This window comes from Lissotriton helveticus, chromosome 5_1, assembly GCF_964261635.1.
Source record: "Lissotriton helveticus chromosome 5_1, aLisHel1.1, whole genome shotgun sequence".
Classification (NCBI taxonomy): domain Eukaryota; kingdom Metazoa; phylum Chordata; class Amphibia; order Caudata; family Salamandridae; genus Lissotriton; species Lissotriton helveticus.
In genome coordinates, this window is record NC_136065.1 from 1788488608 (window position 1) to 1788515913 (window position 27306).

At 44.6% G+C, this 27306-nt stretch overlaps 1 protein-coding gene across 2 annotated transcripts in view; it reads right to left on the minus strand.

The window, feature by feature from the left end:
- Positions 1-421: 421 nt before the first annotated feature.
- Positions 422-27306, minus strand: part of TLK2 (tousled like kinase 2) — a 1564653-nt gene continuing 1537768 nt past the window's right edge. For both annotated transcript variants that reach the window (XM_078645098.1, XM_078645097.1), the window contains one exon: positions 422-4958. In XM_078645098.1, the coding sequence (XP_078501224.1) occupies positions 4785-4958 (174 nt within the window). In that variant the 3' untranslated portion in view covers positions 422-4784. The remainder of the gene's footprint in view (positions 4959-27306) is intronic.

Consider the following 27306-nt stretch of genomic DNA (forward strand, 5'->3'; position numbering starts at 1 on the left):
CTCTATGATATCCTACCATAGCATATCATCACTTGCAGAGGGCTAGGCGGTCTTCGTCACAGGCAGTTTTCTTACTTTATGGATGAAGTGTTAAACCCACCAAAACAACCTCTCAACAAATATATATGTACATCTCTTGTTACAATAAAAATGTTTTCTGTAAAGTGTTGACCTTCTTCGAAGAGCTTTGTTCAACCTCTTTCCAAAATCTGAACTAAAATTGCAGGAATTTCCAGAAAAAGTAGGAGAACTGTACAATATCTCCATAAATGTAGTTCTGGCCGTTTAATGACACCTACCCATTACCAGAAAACACCAAATAAGTTGACCACCTGTGGAGAGAAAAACCTTACGGTGTCAGATATGGTTGTAAAGGGGGCATCCAAATTTGTAGAAACATCACAAATGAAGCATGAATCAATTCAATTTCTCAAAATGTATTTAATGTTCTTTTTTGTCTTATTGGGAAAACCGAGAACAATTACGCCTGGATTTATGTTACAAATTCATACAGAGATTTGTTTTCAAGTAAACGAATAGTGTGACGAAGAGGGGTTGTGCACTAGTAAAAAAAAAATAAAAAAAAGTGAAACCCATATTAACCCCAAAAACAAATCCGAAAATTTGGACTTCAGGGTAAGGTCTGTACTTTTCTAATAACTTAGCAGCATAAACACACAACACTGTAGAATGGGTCCTCAGATCAGCAAAATAAAAATCACACAGTTTTGTTTTTCTCTTTAGCTAACGTGTGCCCACAGAGAGACACATTTTTCTTACCACTGACAAAAAAAGTACTCTCCAACATACATTTGGTAGACGTTTTGACAGATCTCAGGCAAATGAAACTATTACAGCAGACTCATTCATCCATCTTTATAATGAACCACTACTTTATTCCCTGTGACCTCACTCAAGTACTACTTATACCATGTGCCTACCGTTAGCACCCAGAATTGTGTTCCTTTAAAGTCTAGCACCCATTGCTCCAACTCGGATTATATCCACTCTCCAGATCACAGTATCGTGTAGCAGATAAAGAACATAAGGGCTGTTGCGCTCGTCCCTCCTCAATACGATTTGCTGTCAGCTGAACTCTAAAACAGGCTACACTTTGCACTGCACTGCCTCATACCAAGACCATCGTTAACAGGAACCGAATAGAGAAGGGGGCATCAGATTTACACAATGGGTGGAAGCTGAAGTACATGTAAACATGTACACCCGTTCAATGAAAGCCTGTATAAAAAATCTGAAATTAAGAAATCAAAAAATTCAAAACAGGATTATCATTAGAGGCACAACATAATTAGTAGGAAACAGGTGGTTGGAAAGAGGAGAGCCAGGCATTACTTTTGAGAGGAGATTAGATGGGTATTAACACATGTTCAAGCAGTAGATGTTAAATGTCATACTCCGAAAAGGGAAAATGGCGAAATTCTCCTTTCTGCAACAAAATTTGAAAACTCTCACTAAGCCTCAGTTTTTCAGAAGAAGTATGTAACTGGTATGCTTTGAGGAAGCCTAGCTCAACATATGTCGTGCATATGAAATAAGGAGCTTGATTAGGTATTTGTGATTATTTCAGTGACATTATGCAGATATACATTGTACCCAATTTAACACAAAAGGTGTTTGGAGGATTCTTGCATTCACACATCTCAGGGATCAATTTATGCATGACAAGTGACAATCGCCGGATAGGAGAAACAAGGAAGAGGTCATTAAATGAGTGTCCTAGGCATGCTCAAGACTTTCATTCTACAAAAAATAAGACTGTTATATATTGCTGTGATACAGCTTACATTTCTAACCTTGTGCAAGGATTCAAACACAGTAGCCCTTCACCAGCTGACAATCTGCATTCAACACAGCAGCCCTTCATAGCTTGATACTACACATTCAACACAGTAGTGGTTTATAGCTGGATACTAGACATTCAACACAGAAATCCATCCATACTACTACACATTCAATGCTGCAGTTCAAATACAGGCGATTGTTTTTAATAATGGAATACAAAGCCAGGTCATAGGAGGCTTAACCAAAGAAAATGTTAATAAAACTGACTAAGGGCTTGCTAGATGTCATGAGTGAAATTACAACTAGGTGAATGTATGGACCACACTGATGAGATTATTCCATACTTGGTCAGGTTTACAAAGTGCGACCCCTAGAGATGGTCTCCAGTTTCGAGACTTTTGATGCAATAGTCTCAAAAATCAACTGCAAAGTTTATCTGAGTTTGGATTTTGATGGTGCTCCTTCAATTCTCACCGTGGCATTCAATCAAAAATAATCTAGGACAAATATTTTCTACACCTCAGCAAGCAACAGACATTTCTTTTGCAACAGGTTATGCATAATTTCAAAAGCGAGGACTGGAAAGTAGAGGAACACGACAGGTATATTGGAAAAACAACAGATGTGAAGGAACTACACAGAGCTCTTTATAAAGAAGTGTGTGTATCTGCATAGCATAATGAATTAGTAAAACCAATCCAAGTTTTCACACTAGTTCCATGATGCAAGAAATCTTCCAGGCATGCACTGTGTGAGTTGGGTGTTCCCATCGGTGCATTGGTTTAAGGTATACAGAGAGCCAGTATTTTCCCTGTTCTTAATCTAATTGACTATATTTAGAAGAGCCAACTGCAGAAATGTGAGTTGTCCAAAAACTAATCACTAATTTTTTCATCATGGTCTTAAAACTACCCTTGCAACTTATAAACTGAAGGTTACAGTGCAACACAAAGTTTTACTGCAAGAAAACTGACCCAAGCAATTAGCTTCATATATCGGCACTCGTGGCACACTAGCACGCTCTTTTTTCACAGATGTCTATATCAGAGGGACAGAGTTACAGCATGAGAGGGGAAGGAAAAAAATTATGATCCTATAAACAGGTTTGTAAACTGGTAGCTTAGCATTGGTACTTCGTGGCAGATTCATGCACTCAAGATGTAATACGAAATTCAAGTGCAGTCATCCCTCTTTCTACCATGAAAATGCGGAGCTGCTGCTGATTGATGACAAATTAGTGATGTGGAAACAAATGTAGATACCTCACACTTGCAGTGTAGCAAACCCTATGACAACAAACTCTCCCCCTTGGTGACTGCCTTTTCATTTGAGGAGCTCATTGCCCTATCAATAATGTAGAAACACCCTGTAACTGGGGGGTGGGGGTCTATCTTTCATCCCAAACACAGCGGCTCTACTGGCCTTAAATTAGTTAAAATATTTTAGCGTACGAGCCCCAAAACGTGCTTATCATTTATAGACAGATAACTGCACTGTGCATCTGCAATATTACACGCTATTTTAATGTTACTTTAAAAAAGTATCCCATTTTAACCTGGCTGCCGCATGTTATTCTACTGCAGGCCCTCTTTTCAACGCCATGCCAGGACATATGTAGCTGAGGAAGGGAGTTTTATGCTAGGGGGGAGGTATGGCTTATTTCTCACCAAAGCGCTCTCCCCTTCAGACAGATTTATTTCTCAGGTTGAGAGATGGTGCTATCCTCTCCCCTGTGGGGGAAGCATTTTTACAACACATGCTTCTTTCCTTTGAATCCCCTTGAAAGGTTATTTACTTACAGCCTTTAAGCGACGCGCCCGACTGTAATGCAGCCTTAACAACCCAACATCACCATTCCCGAACAAAGGGAACAATTATTATTTCTTAAAATGAAATATTTAACACGGATTATTCGTCGTGTGTATAGATTTCATTTCCAGCCGCTCCTTCGCTGTCAGGTAAATCGATGAATTACAGACATGCTTGACTGGACAGCGATGTAGGGGCCAAGGACTTTTTTTATTATAATGTTAACAACTTCAAATAAATAAGGACAACCGTATCATAATCCTCCGGGAACACATCTGTAGCTTACAGGGACGGTATCCAAGCCCAACGACCGCAGCTCCTTGGCAGGGAAGAACGAATCCACGAGCTTGCATTACTGTGCAGAACCATTTAACAAGGCCACCGGTTACTGGACACTTCTCCATGCGTACCTGCTAATATGGGTTTCACTTTTACAAAAAACAGTGTCGAGGAGGGCATTTTTCTACAATGTTTTCCTACCTCTCACTTTTATATGTTCTGAAATTAATAAAGGGTAAAAACACTAACTATCGCCATCAACAGGTGGCATCAACTTGTTTTACTTAAGGGTACAGAGTCAAAACTGCCTCCTAGCTCCACCCTTGTGCTTCAGGTTTTTTTTTTTTCGTCCTATCCCTCCCCCGCCCGCCATCCAGGAGATGTTATCTAAACTTTAGTAAAAGGGGAAAAAGAAACAAGTTTAAATATCGACACGGGGCGAGCCCAGTCTAGTTCAGTTTTTCACTGCTGTTTGAAGTCAGTCATCTTCGTTCAAAGCACGTGCTTTTCACAGAAACGCGCCGCATTTGCATTTAGTTCTGAACTTTACAATATGTGCAGCGCCCACGTCTCTTCCCTCCCTCACTCCTTGCTTGGAAGGGACGTCTGTTATGGCAATTCACAGGACCACATCATTAAGCCCTGATGTCATAGTCATCCTTTGGATCTGCCTCTGTTGCCAACGGGCTTTGAGCTTGCCCAATCCGATGCAGCCACGCCCGACGACTCAGAAACAGAGCAAGACACTTAAGCAGCCTGGTATACAGGTTCCTCCAAAACCATATGGATTCTTCTGGTCTCCGAGTGCTTTATTTTTCTAAATGGGGTTTCCTTTTTTCTTGTCAGGTTTTTAAAAGTTTTCCTTTGGCCCGTCAAGTGTCTCACACATAATGTCAGTTTGAAAGGCTATTATTGGACGAGCCAGAAGTTGAGGCAATAGCTGCCCCAGGAGGGATGCTGGTGGATACAGATTTACGGATGTGAGGCAGCAAGTAGGGATCACAGGCCAACAGCTGGACGTCTATTCGGTCCTCTTTCCGGTAGGCCAGGCAACGTCGAATAAATGCCTAGAGAAAAAGAGAAGGTATATGAATAAACTTATGCTGGATTTTGTAACAACTTTATGTGTTTGCTTCTTAGGCAATTGCAAAGAGAACAAGCAATGTATATACAGTCTTGTGATGCATAAATAAGGGAACTGGATCATTGACCATACTCACTTTAGATTTTACAAGTTTACAGGGATAACAACTCCATTATCTTCTCACGTTATTAACCACTGTGTCAATTTCCTAAAGGCAGCTGCTCTCCCCACAGAACGGGACTGGCTCTTCCAGGACCTTTCCCTACCCCCGATGTGTAGAAATAAAGATTGATACCAATATCTCTTGTTGTGTGGCGTCATCCACTGTTATCTTGAGGTATTGTATCGTTCATTGAAGTCAACATTTTTGCCCATTCCTCTAAGTCCTTCGCTTCCTTCTCATCGGCTCTGACCTCCATAAGTCTCATATCTTTCGCCAGGTCCCATTCTCTCATGCTGGCTGCCCAACCTATCCTGGTAGGCTTTCTGCTTAACCCCCAACAAATTCTTATGCGGTGCTTGGCAACCATAATCACAATTCTACAAACTTAAGCTACATTTGTCTATTTAGAGATTTTGGTAAACTACTCAATATGAGGAAACATACTTCTTGCAGGTCCTCCCCCACATGTTGCCCCCATTTTGACAACAAGGCACTGGTGTGGTGACTCTAAAATGGCCTGAGCCCGCTAATCAGGACTCCGCATATGTGCTCTGAGCCGTAAAAAGATGCATGTTTATTCGGTTGACCCCCAATTGGCATAACTTGATTTACTTGTAAGTCCCTTGTATACAGTGGCAGGTTACATACGGCTTGTAAGTTATAGTGTCTCTTGTGGATTGCAGCATTAGTTGTGATGGCACAAGTGTGACAACGCGAAAGCATGACTCCCAGCCTTCCATGGCCCCCAGATCACACCATGATTGGAGAAGAGTACCGTAGGAGGACTGCCCTGCTGACCTTGGACCTGGCAACGAAGAGGCTGCACCGACCCTGCACCAAACCGAAGTTGAACTGCAAATGCTGCTCATTAGGCTGTTCAACTGAGCCTCCACAGCAAGATCCTCAGTGCCTGGGTACCCTCACGGGTGATTAGCTACGCTATACAAGTCTTCTTTGATTGACTGAGCAAAGATTGGGCTGTGACTGTGCTATCGTGCCCGAAAAGAAGCCACCCCTGCGTACCCAGCCAGAAGCAGAGACTCCAAGAGTCAGTTGGCTGACTTCCTGTTTGCAACACAGGGTCACCAAAGGTGAGGAAGCCTGCTTGGCCTAGATCACCGTTCAATCGTTCCTCGCCGCAGCGCAGCCTGGGAGACACGACGCTCATAAGTTGCACCCAAGTCTGCTGGACTCGGGAGAGTCTTCGGAGTGTAGTTGGTTGCCCAGAACGAGAGCTATTGCCAAAAGAAGTGAACCACTGGTTTCACTGTGTACGGAGACCAGTAGTCAAGAGGTGACTGAATGTTTACTGAGGTTTTGAGACACACCGACCTCTGTGGCCAAAGACACCCCATCAGGACCGAGGAGCAGTCCCCCCATAAACCACACAGCATCCCTTGCATTAGGACAAATCCATAGAAGTCAATTGCAAGTTGCAAATAACAATGGAATCGGACAGGAGGTTGCTTCTTCTGGAAGGTAACTGTTCTTAAGGACTTTATTAGTACCCCTGATCAGCTCCCTGCCAGAGCTGGTTGTGACCACATTCAACTTTAACAAAAGTTCTGCTGACAATTGTTCCAAGTTTCAAATGTGTTGAATTTTCCAATGATTGTTCATGGTTAAGTGCAAAGTTGTGGTCACTTTCTTCAAGTAATTGTATCTCTAGAACCCACCTTTTTCATTTTGGTGTCAATAAATTCATACATATAATTTTGTCTATGGTAATAAATTGGTGTCGGACTTCTTGGGAGTCATGTTTCTTTCTTCTCCAATTGTTTTGGTGCTGTTTAAATGCTTTACATGTGTTCCTTTGTTGAATCCCAACTCCTCTTAGTCACAGCTACTGAGGGTTGAGCTAAGGGTTGAAAAATGAGCCTGACTAGACACAAATCAGAATTGTGAGTTTATTGCACAGCGAAGTCTCACAACTACACATATAATAAACCACATTTCCTCACATTGATGCTTCGTGGTGGGATCCAGAACTTGGGTTTAGCAGTACCTCACAGGTTATTAGTTTGAAATTGCCACAAACGTACTAGGTGGACACCTAGTAGGATGTATGATTGAACAACTACTGCCTAAACCACGAATTCCTTAACTACGAAGGCTAAACAACGAGCAATGCCAAACAACTACATCGTAAACGAGTTCCTAAACCAAGAAAAAAAATGTATTGCTCATTACCCATTTACACCACTATGTTCTTGCCCATCACATAAACCACCAGCACACATTGGCTGAAGCCAGAACATTCCCTGCACGGTATGCCCCAACGTGCTACCAAGCTGGAAGGATGTAGGCAGTGTGCAGCCCCGCGCTCGTTAGAGCCCACCAGCCTGGAGGCTGCAATGGCAAGTAAATCATGCCAGGGTGCGAGAAGCATGCCAGGTAAGGGGAGCAGAAGGGTGAAACCCAGTCACCAAACATCATCTCACATTGTAACCACCATAGCATGCTTTCCGTGTGCACACCCTGTACCCACTCACCACACATCCCTGCATTCTAACTACCTAAGCCAGCGTGTGCCACCGTCAGGATGACGGCAGGCTGGAACGTAATTAGTTCTGCGAGTCCTTCCTCTGTTTTCCCCAACATTTTATGTGTGTCACTTCCCCGATGGCTCTATGCCCTGGGGGGAAGTGAGGTATTCAATGAGAGGCTCGCCGTGTAACAGAGCTGGAGAAGTGTCAGGGGCGGAGTCGTGTCCGTGTTCTGCTTTGAAAAAACCCAGCTCCGCGGCCAGCCACAATTCTGTCTCTCTCCGTGAAGGGGAGAGACCTCATTAAAGCTAGCGGTGTCTTCCACGCAGGAGAGAGGCCTGTAAGAGCACCATTTGCGCCCTCTGCGGTGTCCTTGTCAACTATTCGCCATGTTGGTGAAATTGGATTTGTGATGGCTCGGGCGCGGTGGAGGTGCTCTCTCCTAGAGTGCCGTGCAACTGGCTGGTTAGGAGTAGGACGGGCTGGGGTGTCTAACGGATGGAGGAGGGTATTAGAAACATGAGACAGGTTGGTCAGCATCGGCCGTTATAATAGTATGCATTTTTTTTGCAGTTTTATATAGCGCAAACTCGACCCAGGACATTAGAGCGCTTTACATGAGCACTGGGTTACATAACACGCGTTCAGATACATTTTTAGTTCTGGGTTACAGAAAAAACTATTGTGAGTTTATAGTGGCAGTACATCCCGCTCGTAGTTTACCTGTGGCCGCTTTATTGTATTTTTATTCCCCATGTCGGGGAAATTGGATTTGTGACTCCTCGGGCGCGGTGCCAGCCCGGAGCCCCACTGGAAACTTCTCTCCCTACGCTTATTTGCTAGCATTTACCTCATTAAAATTACGTCAGAGCAGACATGCAGATGTGGTTTATGTAAGTTGTTGTTAAGGATGTTGCGGTTAACTGATTGGTCGTAGTTCGGGATTCGTGGTTCTGGTAATTCGTTAATCAAACTTTGTTGCAAAGGATGTTTCCCCACCTAGTAATTAGTCCTCGAGTTTTAGAACCAGCAAGTTCCCTTGCTATTGCCACTTGCTGTACTACATGTGGGCATCCGTTAGGCTGTAATCTTCATCACATAAGGCTTATGGGTAAGGCTGCCTCCTCCAGTACCGCCTCAAGTAATTACTTTTCCCAGTTCGACTTCTCTGCACACCAGCAAGCCGCGTGCTGCAGTTGCTTGCTATATAAGTAGGTTCAAGAGCAGGTAGACGGACTTCCCTGGGTCTTGCCAGATTCAGAGCGTCCAAGCACATCCTACTTCTCTTCCTTAAGGAGACCAACAGATTGATCATTTTGTTTTAAAGGGTGTTCTGGGTATGAGGCACATTGAGGTTTGGAGTGTGTATAAGCACTGAGAGAGCAGTATTATCTTCGTTAGAAAGATCCTGCCCATTACTGAGAGCGGTACAAAAGGGGGTGGTGATGGACGGAGCAGCTCAACCAATCAAACACTCACACCCAGTCAAAAGATCTGGGTTTAATCCATCACCGTTCTTTAGCCCACTCTGCCACCCCAGTTCGGACATGGCTATATACAAATCAGTCTGACCCTGTGCCTCATGGGAACAGTCCAGCCCGAACTGCCAAGCCATGCCTTCCCTGTACGGGAAACAAGCTTCCGAGGACCGGTTTCTGGCATTACAGCCGTCTTCAGCCCAGCTTGCTTGAATCCAGTGGCAAAGTGAGCAAGGGACTCACGTCTGAGCATACCCTGCCACACTTATGGCAGCCAAAAGCGGTACAAGAGGGCGTGGTGATCGACGGAGCATCTGAACCAATCAAACACTCACACCCAGTCAAAAGATCTGGGTTTAATCCATCATCGTTCTTTAGCCCACTCTGCCACCCCAGTTCGGACATGGCTATATGCAAATCAGTCTGACCCTGTGCCTCATGGGAACAGTCCAGCCCGAACTGCCAAGCCATGCCTTCCCTGGACTGGACACAAGCTTATAGCCAGTGTCGAACACAGGGTGGTGTGGAGTGCAAAAAAACGATGGATTTAGGCCCAGATCCTTGTACTGGGGTGAATGTATGACATTGTTCTACATTCTGTCCATCAACTGTGGTTTTTGCAATTTTCACCCCGAGTGGGCTGGGTATGCTCAGACGTGAGTCCCAGCCTCTCCACACCACTGGAGTCAAGCTATGCAGGCTGATGAAGGCTGATAGCCAGAAACCGGTCCTTGGATGCTTGATTCCGGTCTGGGAAAGACATGGCTTGGTAGTTCGGACTGAACTGTTCCCATGAGGCACAGGGTCAGAGCGGATTTGCATATAGCCAGTGTCTAACCCAGGGTGGTTTGGAGTGCAAAAAAACGATGGATTTAGGCCCACATCCTTGTACTGGGGTGAATGTATGACATTTTTCTACATTCTGTCCATCAACTGTGTTTTTTGCAATTTTCACCCCGAGTGGGCTGGGTATGCTCAGACGTGAGTCCCAGGCTCTCCACACCACTGGAGTCAAGCTATGCAGGCTGATGAAGGCTGATAGCCAGAAATCGGTCCTTGGATGCTTGATTCCGGTGTGGGAAAGACATGGCTTGGTAGTTCGGACTGGACTGTTCCCATGAGGCACAGGGTCAGAGCTGATTTGCTTATAGCCAGTGTCTAACCCAGGGTGGTGTGGAGTGCAAAAAAACGATGGATTTAGGCCCAGATCCTTGTACTGGGGTGAATGTATGACATTGTTCTACATTCTGTCCATCAACTGTGTTTTTTGCATTACTGAGAGCAGCAGTGTGTTCTAGAAACATATAGATTTCTTCAGACCCTGAAATATCTTGCTCCTATTAGAAGCTTACGGATTCTCTGGTGTATGTGCAACTCACATCCCTAAACAGAGTAACTTACCTGGTTCCAGCCCAGGTTCAGAAGTGGGAGTTCCACTTGAAAATTGCAGTGGAGTGCAGGTTGCAGCACCAGAGGGAGGAGACAGAGTGAACGGTGCAGAACCTTGAACGAAACCACAGGGACCTGCCTTTGGAAGCGCTGATGGTCCCAGAAATTCAGGTTGCCGTGGGGCAAGTGTCGGAAATGGCTCTGAAGTGGAACAACTTCGAGAGCGAAATTAGGAGGCACGATGATGCCCTCTCGCCTTCTCAGGAGAATGAGAGTGGCAGGACGGGGACCAAGTCTCGCATTGACTTTTCATGTCTTTTCTTTGACTTACCTGAGAATTCAGATCATGACCACAATCTGTTGCGGGAACATACTTAGAAGTGCAATCAGGCTCCATCTTTGGACCTCGACTAGACACAAAGTGGAGTCATGCTGTGTTTTGTTACGAACAGCTATGCTTTCTGATCCCAGGTTATGCTATGTTATGTTATAAAGATATTTATAGCGCGCACTGCTACTCAAGAGTAACCTGGCGCGTGGGGAAACAATAACAGTGGGATGCAGAAAAGGCTAGAAGGATTGTTTAAACAGGTGAATTTTTAGCTGTTTTTTGAAGGTGGGCAGTTCCTTAATGTGCCTAAGATCATCAGGGAGAGCATTCCATAGAGTGGCAGCTTTGACCGTAAAAGACAGCCCGCCAGTACGTGCTCGCCGGAATCTAGGAATCACCATCCGTCTTTGCAGAGCTGATCGCAGGGGTCGGCTGGGAGTGTAAAAGGCAAACCTGGCACTGATATAGGCAGGGCCCGCGCCGTGTAGGGTCTTGTGTGTCATGATGAGAGCTTTAAACTGCAAACGCTGAGCAACGGGCAACCAGTGCAGGTTGCTTAGCTGCTTATGGATGCTAAGCCACTTTGGGATGTTGAATAAAAGCCTAACTGCAGCATTCTGGATGACCTGCAGCTTTCCCAGGAGATACCCTGGGATGCCTAGGGATGCCTAGGTACAGGGCGTTGGCATAATCTAGGCGAGATAATATAAGAGCCCTGGCCACCGTCTCCCTAGCAGAGCGGGGAAGCAAGGGAATATCCTCAAGGCCTTGAGTGTGCCAAAGCAGACCCCTGACAGTTTCTTGATCTGCTCATGGAAGCCTAGATCGTCTCCAAACCAAACTCCCAGATTTTTTGCCACTCCGCAATCTCCCGTGGGACAGGGAAATCCTGGAGGCCAGAGGGACTCTCTAAAAGCAGGAGGGAATGGGATGCATCAAGGAGCAGTCACTACAGTCTCAGAGTTGTGGTCAGACACCACAGGCAAACCATGTGTGCTTCTATCACTGAAACCGGTTTGCAAAATTCTCTACGTGGTTTGAACACTATTGATTTCGGAGGTGACTTTTTTCTGTGCACAGTGGGAAAATTGTTTGAAAAGTCAAAAAGGCAGCCTCAAAAGAGACAAGGGGTAGCTACGGATCTGTGCCTTTTGTCACAGAAAAAAGGAACTCATGTCAGTATGCATAGGTAATGTCTATACAGGGGCGTGCGTCCCATCCTGTGCGGGGAGACTGTGTTGCGTAGCTGTGTGGCACCACCTGTTGGCAAGAAAGGCACTGATTAAGAGTTTCTGGATCCAGTCTGATGCCTGGGGAATGTTCAGAGGATGAGGAATCTGCAGTTAGAAGCCTTTAGAACAAGTTACTTGCCTCGGTAACAATGTATCTGTAAGAGACATAGATTAGTAAGGGATTCCTCACCATAGAATTACCCCCAGGGGTCAGACTGGAACTGGAGAATGTTTTCTTCAGCAGGACCCCTGCGCGTCGGTAGGTGGCATCGGTGGACTCCGCGTTTGTCATGGTCGCAGGAATGACGTCACGGTATCTACTTAGACGTCGCCCCTGCGCGCTGACATCACTTCTTTACACAACATTCCACGCCAGAAGCGCAGAGCCATGCAAGACACTGACCACTGGTGCACAAAACTAGGGCCCTGAAAAGGAAGTCCCTTACTCTAGTAGTCAGCAAGCAGAACGGGGAGGTTGGGTGGGGCAGTGAGGAATCCATAACTAATCTATGTCTCTTACAGATATATTGTTACAGAAGGTAAGTAACTTGTTCATCTGAAAGAGACAATTAGTTATGGATTTCTCTTCTTAGAATAGATACCCCAGCAATACCAACCCCGGAGGTGGGTCTGAGAACCAAGTTCACACCAGGAAGTCTGGAGAATTCAACGGCCAAAGAAGAAGTCTCGTCGGACTTGATTATCCAGGCAGTAATGTTTAGTGAACATGAGCAGTGATGTCCACGTAGCTGCCTGGCAGATGTCACTGAGGGGGACTCCACATCCCAAAGCTGAAGTGGCTGCCGTCGCCTGGTGGAATGGGCACGCAGTCCTACCGGAGGTACTTTTGTCGCCAAGGAATAACAGATTTTAATACAAAGGACAACCCATCGAGAGCTGGTCCGTTTTTGCACGGCTGGACCTTTCCTGGCGCCCACATAGCCAACCAAAGAGTTGAATTGTTTTGTGGGATCCAGATAAAATGATAACGCATGCTTTAGATCCAGATGGTGGAGTCTGTCCTCCTCCTTGAAAGAATGCAGGGGGGGGAGAAGGTGGAAAAAGTGATGGTCTGACCTATGTGGAAAGAGGTAACCACTTTGGGAAGGAAAGAAGGCCTAGTGCGAAGAACAACTTTATCCGGATGAACAGCCAGAATAGGAGGTTTGGAAGAAAGAGCCTGAAGCTCACTCACCCTGCAAGCAGAGGTGATGGCAACCAAAAAGGCAGTTTTAAGTGTCAAAAAAGCCTGTGAGGACAGTTATGTAGCGGCTCGAAAGGAGCACACATAAGATAGGTCAGAACCAGGTTCAAGTCCCACTGGGGCATTATGAAAGGGATTGGAGGAAACAAGTGAGTAATGCCCTTAAGGAAGCAATTTACAATAGGGGACTTGAAAAGAGAAGGCTGGTCAGGCAGCCAAAAGAAAGCCAAACTGGCCAAAAGATAGCCTTTTAGAGTGCCCAGAGCCCTGCTGGACCAAAGAAAGAATGAAGAGGAGAACCTCTGAAAGTGTATCCACAGCCTTTGCTGCGCACCATGCCACAAATCTGTTCCATCTACAGGCGTTAATCGTTTTGGTGGAGGGACACCTGGCTGCTAAGATTATATTACAGACTTTTGGGAGGAAGGTTGAAAGCGGTCAATTGTCGCCGCTTAATCTCCACGCAAGGAGCTGGAGGCTGGACAGGTTCGGGTGGACAACCGTCCCCTGCTGCTGCAACAGAAGATTCACCCGAAGAGGCAGCCTGATCGGAGGATTGATGGCCATGTGCAGAAGCTCGGGCAGAAGTGGTATAGACGGAAAGGCATATAGAAGACCGCAACTCCACTCATGACGAAAAGCGTCGCCTAGCAAGTTCCGCTTTGGAAATTCCAACGCGCAGAACTGGTGACATTGCACGTTGGAGAAGTGTGGCTCAATGGTTAGCAATTGCAAAACCAAGAATGTGGTTTATGCAATCACTTGTAGCTGCGATAAATTGTACATTGGCAAAACAAACCAGCAAATCAATATCCGCATTACACAACATAGATCGCGTATCAAAAACAAAGTTGTGTCTGCACCAATGGTACAACATTTCATCGAACAGGGTCACTCTGAGATGGACTTCAAATGGACAGTCCTGTATACCATAGGGCACATGAAAAGAGTCCAGAATGTGGATGATGTCTTACTTAAAAAAGAGGCTTATTTGATACTGCGCTTTAACAGTTTACAAACTGGGTTAAACTCCATGTCAGAAATTGCTCGCTTGTAGATACTCCTCAAATAGAAACAAGAAAGATAAACTCCCCCATTTCAAGATATTAAACCTGGACTACTAATCCCAGAATCCCCAGCAGCACATGACATCTTGAAATAATCACGCCCACACTAAACATGGCGCACTGATGGAAAGCCACTGCAAGCGATGTCTGCAGACTAACCAGAGACACCGGGTAGGTCCACATCTCGCCACTCGATCCGCTAGAATAACCGCGGCTGCACTAAATAAGCAGTTTGTAATACACCGCGCTTTCTTTTTGCAGGAATAGGTCGCATCTCTGAAATACCCAGCGGACCCCGCCCTTGACTGCGAGATCTAACGTCGCTGAAGCGGACCGCATAACAAACGCACTCTCCGCCTCAGCCCACAATCCACGCTAGCGAGCACGAAGTGCAGGTACTTTTCCCAAACTTCGCATGTCACATCAATAGACATTACCTGAGAGCGTTAAAGATAGTTACCCCGCACTCTTTCCCTAGGCAGGATCATGGGACATGAGGGGCGTCCATGACTAAACGGCGTATGTCATCCCTGGAGTGATTAACAACACGAATAACACTTGAATAAGGTAGGAGCTAGGGTGTTACTTTTGGCATCAGGTATCAGGCTTATCATTGGGACAGGAAATACAATCCTTTCCATTGGTTTTTCCCCTTTTCTAGAAATTGCGACGGGGACCTCCGCAGTTAATCTTTTGAACCCCATCAACCGGTGACGATTATTATAAGGTATGCGTTCACCAAATCCACTTATTAAATGCAATATTTTGAATTAATTTATGAGGCTATGTAACACCACAAAAGGAACTAACGTAACTCTTCCTATTTATTCATATTTTGCACACCGTCTGCAGGATAAAATCATAAAGCCCTGACGAGAACGCGCAAAGTCAAAAGCGAGTTCGAAACGCGTCGGCATAATGGAGACAAGCACCTAAAAACAGCTAGCAATGAGTGGTTTCTTGCCTGACTGAGATTTGGATTTAGTCCTTCAGTCCTCTGCTATATTGCTTTGAACATTTATCGTTTTTCTCCATTTGATTTCTTCCTTAATTGAGTGTTTATTCACTTTGTTTGAAGGAAGAGAGTGTAAATATTGAATGTTTTTGGTGTTGCACAAACATTTGTGCAAATGTACATATGAAACACTAAGATTGATGTTCTGTTGTTTATATCTAATGTATTTTGTATATGTGTCTTTGACTAAATGTATGTTAATTGTGTATGGTATATCTTTTTTGGAAAAAATGAATTTCTAAATCAAAAAAACAAAACAGAAAGTAAGAAGGTATAAAATAAATAATACCAGACAAATTCTGAAATGTTTCTCTCTATTTTGTCTCTCCAAAGAAGGAGACCACTTATCTGTTAGGTCAGCACTTGTCTTTTTCAAAAATCAATGGTTAGAGCGGCAGACCCTGATGCAGAGGTCTGGCCCGGGAACGGGGTTCAATTCCCGCCTTGGCAGGTCTTGGGCTCAATTTCCCCAGACCTGATAATTCTCGCTTCGGTGCCTATTCTAATCATGGGTCCCACTCTGCAACTCTGGGCAATAGCTTGCTTAATCTCCACAACGGCCCCAACAGCGCTATGATGCCTGGCTTCACCTTAGGGGTGGCCAGGAGTGGGCACTTCACAGGGAAAGGCCAGGAAGGGTTCCACAGCTGTATGTGTACAGCGCCTTGAGACCCCTTCGGGGGTGATTCGTGCGCTATATAAGCACTATTTACATTTACTCTTCGGTGGCAAATAGTTTTAACCAAGGCTCTCCCCACTGCTGAAAGAGACCTTGCACCACCTCTGAGTGAATAGGCAATTCGTGATTCATCATGCACCGGAGGCGGAGTTTGTCCGCCCTGGCGTTCAGAGAACCTGGCAGGTGTTGAACCACTACGCATATGCCCTGAGTTTCCAGAGACTAAGTGCCTCCTGACATAGGTTCCACAACCCAACTGCGCCCTGTTTGTTGCAGTACCACATGGCGTTGGTGTTGTCTGAGAACACCTGCACTACTCTCCCTTTGACATAAGGAAGGAATGCCTTCAGTGCAAGACGGATCGCCTGAAGCTCCAGAAGGTTGATGTGGAGGCCTCTGATCTCCGCCTCCCCCATGTGGCCGCCCCACCCCCAGAAGTGATGCATCCGTCACCACTGTAAACTCTGGTTGGGGAAGGGAGAGGGACCTGCTGATGAACCAATCCTGGTTAGTTAACCACCACTGCAATTGGTGTGCAGTGCCCTCCAAGATCTGGATGCAATCGGACAGGTTCCCCTGATGTTGTGCCCACTGGAACTTCAGGTCCCACTGCAGAGCCCGCATATGCCATCTGGCATGGTCCACCAGCAGGAAGCAGGAGTCCATCAGGCCCAGTAGCCTGAGGGTCAGCCTGACCGAAACCCGGGATAGAGGCTGAAAGATCGGAATCATAGCCCGAATATCCCAGACTCGCTGTTCGGGAGAATAGACCCAAAACTGCGTTGTGTCCTGAACTGCCCCGATGAAGAGGAACTTCTGAGAGGGAGTCAGGTGTGACGCACGGTGATGGCGAACCCCAGCGAATGCAGGAAGTCGGCAGTAGTCTGGAGGTGGGAGACGACAGCCTGGGGCGAGCCCGCCTTCAAAAGCCAGTCGTCAAGATCGGGGAAGACTGGAACCCCTGATCTACGCAGATGAGCTGCGACCACCACCATCAATTACGTGAACACCCGAGGGGCGCAGGTAAGGCCAAAGGGGAGCACGGTAAACTGAAAGTGCTCATGGCCTACCATGAACCACAGGTAACGCTGGCAGGACGGGGATGTGAAAATAAGCGTTCTGCAAGTCCAACACTACCATCCAGTATTCAGGGTCGAGGGCAGACAGGACCCGAGCGAGCGTTAACATTTTGAACTTCTCCTTCCGGAGGAAGCGGTTGACGTTCCTGAGATCAAAGATAGGACTCAGGCATTTGTCCTTCTTGGTCACCAGAAAGTAGTAGGAATAGCAACCACGACCTACTTCTGGGACAGGAACGCACTCAATGGCTCCCTTGGCCAAGGGTGCCGAAACTTCCTGTTGGAGAAGGGCCAGATGATCCTCCGACATGCAATGGTACTGAAGTGGCATGAATGGAGGGGTAGTCTCGAACGGGAGGGAGTAGCGCGTTTGGACTATTTGCAAAACCCACCTGTCCGCCATGATGGTGCACTAGTGGGGGAGGTGATGGCGAATCCTGCCACCCACTGGCGTTTGGTGGCCCTGAAAGGTCAGACTAGGAGGGTTTGGAGGCTGCTGCAAAGGAGGCTGTGGTGGACTGGCCTGCTCACTGGCCCACAAAACCACGGCGGTGGTTCCCACGCCCCTGGCCGCCGCTGGATCTGGAAAGGAAATGGAGGAGCACCCTTCCGTAGCCACGAAAGGCAGACTGTGCAGGGCGGGAGTTGGAGATGCCTAAAGACCTAGCCGTAGCGTCCTTAAAACGCTCCAGTGCGTTGTCTGCCTTGTTGCCGAATAGGCAACGGCCATCAAAGGGCATGTCCATAAGAGTGGATTGGACATCCCCTGAAAAACCAGTTGACCTCAACCAGGCGTAGCGTCGAAGGGCAAACGACGTGGAAATCGTCCTACCTAGTGAGTCGGCGGTATCCAGCCCACAGTGGATGGTAAATTTCGCTGCGTCTCTCCCTACGGCAACTGCACGGGAGAGTATGGCCCCGGCCCTCCTCCGGGCACTAGGGCAGCACTTGCGCCACCGTATTCCACACGGAGAGGGTGTAACTGCCCAACAGACATGCGGTGTTTACCGACCTCAGTTCCAAGCTGGAGGAAGAAAACATCTTCTTCCAAAGATGGTCCAGCATTTTGGATTCCCTATCAGGTGGTGCGTTAGGGAATGCGCCTTTGGGAGGTGGAGGCTTGGACCACCAAGCTCTCAGGGGTGGGGTGTTGGGAGAGGAAAGTGGGGGTCGCCCGGAGCCGGGCGGTGGCGTCGGGCAAACATCCTATCCACAGGAGCCCCTGTGTTGGGCCTGGACCAGGTGCCCAAAGGGATGTCAGTGAGGGCTTCATTAAACGGTAGCAGGGGCTCCGAGGAGCTCGCTGCCGGTTGAAGCACCTCTGACAGGAGGTTAGTCCTGACTGCCACCGTAGGTAGCTCGAGGTTGAGAGCCTCAGCCGCCCTACGCAAAACCACAGCGTAATACGCTCCCTCTTCCGTAGCCACTGTAGGAGGAAACAACTTGCCAAGGTCTGGTGATGTATCCAGACCACTGGCTTCCCCCAGTTCCTCTCTCCAGTCCGGTTCATAGCCCAAATGGTCAGTTAGAGGGTCTCCAGACCCCTCCCAGTCCTCCTCACCCTCCTCTGGCTACCCATCTGGTCTCAAAGAGCCAGGGTAGAACTGGGGCACAAAAGTACCCGTGAGAGCCAGATCCGGCTCCGTGTCTACCATGAGGTGGAGGCTGGGGTCGACGCCGGCTGGGAACACAACCAGCGTCGGCTGCAGACATGGTGCTGGTGGATTTGACGCTGAGGGAGGTGTAATGTGGTTGACCGGCGCCAATATGGATCCAGGCCTGGATCCAAGGGGATCGTGCCGGGGCCAGAGCCGCCGGCGTCGAAGGACCAGGGCCCCCAGCCGAGTAAGCAGGGCCCGAAGAACCGCCGGCGAAGTCGGGCTGCCCAAAGATGGCATGCATTGCTTCGTAAAATTGGCGAAGCTGGGCAGGTGTCGTTCCGGGTCCCGGGAAGGGAGGGAAACCCCGAGTTGACACTTCGGGCTCCACACGCGGAGCTGCGGGAGGGGCACCACCCGCATCCCTCGTCGCGTTAGCTGACGGACGGTGAGAAGTCAAAGAGCAACGATGCTTCTTCCACTTCTTCTTGTGCTATGACTTACCTGACCCAGAGTGTGAAGACTTGGGAGAAGAATGATGATGACTCCGCGAGCGGTCCCTTAACCTCCTCCGTGACCTCGAACGGCGCAGAGCCTACTGCCAGGTCTTGAGAAGCTTTCGGGACCGCTCCTGCAAAGACTTCGGATTCATGGTCGCGTTCCAAGCAAAACAAGAACACACGGCCCGGATCAGTCACCGACATCAGTCGGTTACAGGAACCGCATGCGTTGAAGCCGGGCATCCCTTGTGCACCAGGAGTCGAAGATTCGAAAACAGTGTAGACAAAAGTTGGCAAAAACTCAGTCAAAAAGTGACTGGAGGTACCGCCAAACAAGGTTCACCAGCGTTTCGGAGCAAGAGTCCACTGTGGGCTGACCTCTGTCCGACTACATGTCAATGCCTGTAGCCTCTACACGACAACCCCCCCAACTGGAACCTGCACCGGTAAGCTGTTCCCCGATGCAAACGGACATCCCTGCACCCAGTGCCCCAAGGCCTTAGGGAGGTCAACCTATGGTGTCCCAAGGCTACAGCACATCTCGACTTACCTGTGCAGCTGTCGGTCTCCTTTGATCGGTCTCCTAGCCTTGTAGTGTAGTTCCTATTTTCCCAATAGGCTCTGCGCATTGGAATAATATCTTCAATAGTATAGACGTAGGACTGTGGTTAACTAGGTCTTCTACTGACGATATTAGACTTAAAGTTATGTGTGCCAGCTAGCTCAGAGTTCACTAGAAACTTTCTCGAATAGGCAAGAAGGAGTTTAACCTCCCTGGATAGACAAGGGATTTAGTTTCTGACAACCATAGAACATGACAACTTTGCTCTCCCCTAATCAAGAGTATATCTCTTGAGTCGTGTGAAAACCAAAGACAACTTATTTTACTCAGTCAGTACGTGCATTCTTAGTTTCACCAGTTTGTGAAGAAATAAGAGATGGGCGTGGTTCAATAAAAGATGTTATTTATTGATCAGTCTCTTTTCTCATACAAGAGAAATGAATCGCTATTATTGCAATACTTATAGTTAAGTAAAGTGCATACAGTAAAAACAGAATTATAAAATAATACTGTAAAAGCATTTATATGGTTTCTTAGCCATATGATACTAAAATGGATAAAAGATATACATACATATATACATTGACTAATCATACTCAACTGGTGCTTCTAACTACGCCTACCCCGGTGTACCTGACCTAAGCCTAATACTTGGGAGGGAGTAAGTAAGTAGCAGTTTAAGTTAAGTTTGCTTTGCCAAGAATCTGACTCAAGAATTCTCTGTAAGGGGTTAGTCAGTTCAGTACCTGGGATTTGGAAGGCTGGAGGGTTGGTATCTCTGTCTCAGGACTCGATATCCCAGTTACCCGCGAGGGCTGCTGGAAACGCCGGAGGCTGGATTTCTCGGCAGGAGAAAAGGCAGCGTCTCTCTCAGCGCGTCAAAAGGGAGGGGCAGCGTCCGTGAGCTTTTTCTGCATCAGCTGGGCTCTCCGGCAAGTAGCGCTGCTCCAAGCTTGTCACCACCGTGTCTTAGCTTAGGGCAACGTCAGTATATTTATACCTGAAAGGTGCCGTGTTTGACGTAAGGATGGACATAAGACGTCAGCAAGAATGTCATAAGGACTGGTCGTTCTTACATTCTTTGCAGGAGTTCTCGTGCGAAATCAAAACAATGGCTACGGGGATTTCCCAGGTCTGTTGGAGGTTTGATTTGTTTTGAGAACTCGGTGTGCTTCTCTAGGGGGCTGAAGGGATAGTGCTTGCTTAATGTGACAGCATGCGCTATGACCTAATCTGAAGACGGGTTTCTGTGCCGTTGTATGGACATTAGTGAATTAATAACCGGACAAGGGTCAGAAATAGGAGTATAAATATAGGTACCTAGATAAACACACTACACCCACTCCACGAAATTATGTACATATTTACTAACCTAAGCAATAGTAAACATAACTAACAGTGCATTTGTATATCGGACCACCCCAAAAACATTTACGTATTTGAAAAATGGTGTATGCGAACTGCACGAAATGAGTATAGGTACTGTATGCATTCAAGCAGTATAATCATTCAAAAAGGAGATGCACATTTTATATCATCATGAATGATTTGCGAAATTACACATGAAATGGCTCTTGATACAGAATTTTTTTTGCGAGACCATCTCATCACATATAAACACAATTAATTGTATATAAACTAGAGGTTGAGGTAATGTAATTACTCTAGTATTCCTAAGAATAGAAGTTCTGTTCTCTAAGAATAGTTTTACTTTAAGCAGAAGATAGTGCCCAAAAGGTAAATATTTTGGAATTTGGAAAAAGTTTTCGCTATTCAGGGGAGAAGAGAAAAAATAGTTCACAGTCATTTTGTTTTAAAAAAACTGAAGGCCAAATTCAGAGTTCAGGGAACGCCGTGTGCAAGTTTGTTTAAAATCATTCTCTCTGTTCCGGTGAAAACATCATTTCAGATAAATTTTCGAAAAAACAGTCTACGGCTTCTGGTGAGAGTTCGACTAGGTTAGAAAATGTCGCTACCATGCAGTCACGCGCATGATTGCTTTCACTGATGGTTTGATCAGAACTGCTTACAGAAGGTCGTACCTGGTCGATGCTGCTTTCATCTTGTACTTCACTACTCTTCAATCGCAGTGGTGAAGTTTCCACGAATGCTGTCATCAGGATAGGTAGCCGCTGCGGACAGCACAATGCATGAGCCTTTACCGGACCCAACAAAGTATCTGCATCCAATGGTACGTCTGATTGTAGTGCAAGACCGGTATCCAACACGCATTCTTCGCCGCATAGCATGCATCTTAATACAGGCATAACACAATTCTGCCAGATGGGTCTGAATGAAAGAAACCAGGTCATATTCAGATCTCGTAGCCGGGCTAAGCCAAGGACTTTAGTTATGCGGTCCCGGTAGCGGATAGCTAGGATCGTTTCTTCCATTGTAGCTGGAGTCTTGTCTGTGACATGACTTGCCATAACGAAGCAAGAGTAGCAAGAATAAAATGCCTGCTACGAGTCCCAACAGGAGGGGAAGTCCGCCAAAGATGGAATGGACGAAATTTGGAAAAATACCCAGGATCGCTTTGAATGGTGTTAAAGCGCCTGAAAAAACTGTCTTAAATACACTGGCGATACCACTTGTATCAGAAATATTTAAGATTTCGTTCAACATTTCTGCGAAGTGTAGGGGGCTATTTGTTGATAACATTGAATGAATCTCTGCCGTTGTCCTTGCAACTTGGAGATCATACGTTTCTTTTGATGACGTCAACTGGGTTGGCGTCTGTAGGAGCACAGGCTTCATTCTGCTTAAAGTATCAATTCGAATAGAAGAGATTTTTAAACTGGGCCATAACCTTCCCTCCCTGTCTGGAGCATCATTCGGGAACAATACTCTTTCACAGCACATGACCCTGGAAGTCACGCTTATGAGATAAGATTTTCCTGGCAGCAAGCCACAACATCTGTGATCTACAATTAGAATGTAACTCCCGTTCGAAAGTCTTCTAAAGAATGGTTCTATTTGTGTTGCAGGTGTGCCTAACTGGTGACATGAAAGGTTATTTGAAGTCCCGTCACAGGCCCCATGCAAACTAATACCCTGACACTTAGTGATTTTTCACAATTATTACCACTAAGAAATACACTCTGTCCGTTATTACTGACACATGTGTGTGTATAGGGCAAGTTCCATGTGGACTTAATGTATCCTTTACCCAACCTTTCATACTGGCCTGCCTGTATATATTTTTGGCAGTATTGAAACTGGAAAGTTGTTATCGGAATATTTATTATCCCATGTATTATCCATTCAATGACAGGTCGTTCTGACATTGTCAATGGTAATCTCTCAAGTTTTTCAATGCTCAGAATTGTATAGTCAGCACCCTTTTGTGCCAAACTGATTTGTTTATCAGTAAGGTTAAAGATATTAAATAGTGACGTTGTGTTGATTAGACGCCAAGGCACATAGCCTGAACGCAGATTTTGTAACGTCAAGCCAAGCTGTACAATAAAACGCAATTGAGACTGACCGTGTTGCAACATCAGTAAGTCTTGTTCTATTATATCGATTGCAGAAGATACAATACTGTCCAGTGAATATATTCTGGAAGACAGAGTCATTAACCCATTGTCCACAACAGAAAGTGATTTTTCCAAATTAACACGGTCAATTTCCCGTATTTTTTCTGCTGTCTCAATTTGAGTTACTTTCCAAGCTTCGTTGTAAGCTGCATATATAGAGGCCGCTATGAAACGTTTTTGACGCTGTTTGCGTGGTCCCATGATGAAATCACGCAAGTCAGCACACCTTCTTTAAGTAAAGTTAAGTGTTGCTTAATTTCTGACAGTGTGGATGTATGTAGCCATTGAAGGCAGAGTTTCCCCACACTATAAGTAGTTACAATCCCTGGATGTTGTCTCTGGGAGTATCTTGGGTCTGGCCTGGTCAATGTGAACCCCTGTATTTTGTTCAGGAATCTGTCTTGACAGTTATTTGTGTCTGTGGGCCAGATCAACCATTTTTTCCAATCAGCATGTGTTCTGTTTTGGTTTAAAATATGGGATACGTCTATCTCAACCTCCGTAGTGCTATTACTGTTAGGTGTTGGTTTTGGAATAGACGGTTTATTTAAGTCTTTAATTTTGGCTAGGCCAAGCCAGGATGTCTGTTGAATTGTATCATTCAAAAATATAATTTGTTCTGGGATTATGCAGGCTCTAAATAATGATTCTATACCTTGCACTTGCCAATCTTTTGTGCCCCAGATCGTTTTTGTTTCAATGTTATTGTTCCAGAAATCAAAACCGAAGGTATTAATTTTTTCAAAAAATGAGTCTGAATATATCAATTTTGTGTTTGTAAGCATGGTTTTCACTCCTGTCTTATTCAACAATTTGAAATAAAATGATTCTGCATTACTTGTGTTGAACCCAGAAAAGTATGAATATTTATCAAAATATGTCTTTGAACTGCCTTTTGGTGGAGTCGCACAATGTTCCCATTGGTTAAATTTTAAAACATTTCTAGGTTGAGCAGATTTATGCAGATAATGGTTACCATAATGGTTATAACAAAACATTTGATCGTAATTAGATGAACCTTGCAAATAATCATGTTCTGTAAATTTAGCTGACATTACTAGATCAGACATCATATCATTAATACTTTCAAAGTCCCAATCATCAGCAAATGTGGTTTAAAATATGGGATACGTCTATCTCAACCTCCGTAGTGCTATTACTGTTAGGTGTTGGTTTTGGAATAGACGGTTTATTTAAGTCTTTAATTTTGGCTAGGCCAAGCCAGGATGTCTGTTGAATTGTATCATTCAAAAATATAATTTGTTCTGGGATTATGCAGGCTCTAAATAATGATTCTATACCTTGCACTTGCCAATCTTTTGTGCCCCAGATCGTTTTTGTTTCAATGTTATTGTTCCAGAAATCAAAACCGAAGGTATTCATTTTTTCAAAAAATGAGTCTGAATATATCAATTTTGTGTTTGTAAGCATGGTTTTCACTCCTGTCTTATTCAACAATTTGAAATAAAATGATTCTGCATTACTTGTGTTGAACCCAGAAAAGTATGAATATTTATCAAAATATGTCTTTGAACTGCCTTTTGGTGGAGTCGCACAATGTTCCCATTGGTTAAATTTTAAAACATTTCTAGGTTGAGCAGATTTATGCAGATAATGGTTACCATAATGGTTATAACAAAACATTTGATCGTAATTAGATGAACCTTGCAAATAATCATGTTCTGTAAATTTAGCTGACATTACTAGATCAGACATCATATCATTAATACTTTCAAAGTCCCAATCATCAGCAAATGTGCTTGGTTTTACAAAGTCACTTAATGAAATCTTAAATTGATGAGGATACTTCAGAAGCTCAACTGGACCATAGATTTCGTAATCAGTTTTGTCCCATGCTTTTTTTTTCCTTTTTATTTTTTTTATTTTCACCTGGTATAAAATTACAAAGCATTCGACAGAGTTGCCATTCAACCGATAAATACAAAATTAAACATGGATTGATCAATCTTTTCACTTTGTCAGAAATAACTTAACATAAGATCAAAAACATAAATGAGCATATAATCTACTTATCTTGAGTACATCAGTTCATTTCTAGGTACCCCCAAATTTTCTCAAATTTTTTGAGCGATCCGACACCTCTGAGTTCTGCCAATGTGCATTCCATAATTTTTATTTCATTAACCAGGTACCACCATTCCAAAGCGTTGGGTGGGTTGGAGTTGATCCAGGCCCTGGCTAAAGTTAATTTGGCACAGGAAAATAAAATTGATAGTAGTATATGATGTGGTTGACTTATCAGATATGGGCCTAATATTACCATAGATGCGGTTATTGGTGAACTAAGAATTTTTTTGTGGTTAGAATCTTTCCCACTTCTTCCCAGAATTTCCCTAATTTCGGACATGAAAACAGCATATGGACAAGATCTGCCGCGTACTCGTCACATTTCGGGCATTTAGTTTTTTTCTCTCGTGATATTATTCGAGGACCATTTGGAAAATCTTTCTGGGGTATAATATAGCATATATATAGTTCTATATTGTTGTAGACGTAAACTGGATGATCTTACATAGTCATGAATGTTAGTGTAAGATGTGCTTATTTGTTTTCCAGTTAAATTAGTTCCGAGTTTTAAATTCCATTTATTTGCTAGCGTATCATTATCGTCAGGACTTAGACCTATAAAGAATTTATATGCCGAGCTGATTATTGATTTCTCTTTTTTAGAATTTAATAGGTCCCATATACCCCCACTCGACAAAGTGTTAATTCTGTTCTTCCGTATTAAAAAGTCATATATTTGCATATATTTAAATCTATGTGTGTCAGATAGGCCATATAATTGCTTTAAAGTTAGAAAATTCAGTATACCTCGAGAGTTATATAGATCGCCCAAAACCATAATTCCTTTCCGTTGCCATTCACGGGATATCCCGTGGCTAAATATACTTGGCAGTCCGGGATTATCCCACAAGATTAATTATGAGTGAAATATAGTGGTTTTACAATACATAGATATATCCTTCCATATCTTTACTATATCTCGTATAGTCTTAAATTTAACCCTTTTGTAGAAGTTTGGATCTGTAATACGGAGAAAAAATTGTTTAGCATCTCCCTTTAATGATAAGTAATGATAGAAAAATAGATCCTCTTCATTTAGTAGTGATCGAATACGTCTTATAAAAGAAGCCCAGAAGTATAATCTCACGTCGGGAAAGTTAAGCCCACCAGATCCTATTTGATTTTTCAGCATTTTTAACGATCTCCTAGCCTTCTTATACCCCCAGATAAAATTACTGAAGATCCTATCTAGTTGTTTGAAGAAAAGTCTATTCTGTGCCAAAGGAATTGATCTGAATAAATATAAGTATTTTGGTATTATTTTCATTTTTATCAGATTTATTCTACCAATTAAATTTAATGGAAGTCGATGCCATTTTTTTAAATTTGAAGTGGTAGATTTCATTAAGTTTTTATAATTGATGTTATTAAGTTCTTTGACGTTTGAAGTAATTTTAATTCCTAGATATGTCGCGGTCTTGCATATTTCAGGTATTGGTTGAGGGGGAGCAAAGTTAGCTATTATTTGAGTTTTATGAGCATTTAATTTATAACCTGATACATTGCCAAATTTTGATGCTTCAAATTTGATAGCTTTTAGAGACTCAGTTGTTTCAATAGAGTATATAGCGATGTCGTCCGCATACGCAGTAATTTTTAAGTTTTGACTGCCAGTCTTGAAGGGTATTATTCCTGCCTGAGCATCCAAAGCCTTTAGAAACGGTTCTAATGAAAGGGCAAACAATAAAGGTGATAAGGGACACCCTTGACGTGTGCCCCTCTTGATTGAGAAGCATTGTGAAGTAAGAATGCCATAGCTAGTATATGCGATTGGATTGTCGTAGAGTGCCCGAATCCCGTTTAAAATTTTTCCACCAAACCCCATGGATCCCATTACGTGCCATAGATAGTCCCACCCCACCCGATCAAACGCCTTTTCGGCATCAAGCATTATCATAGCTAAGGGGGTATCCTCTATTTC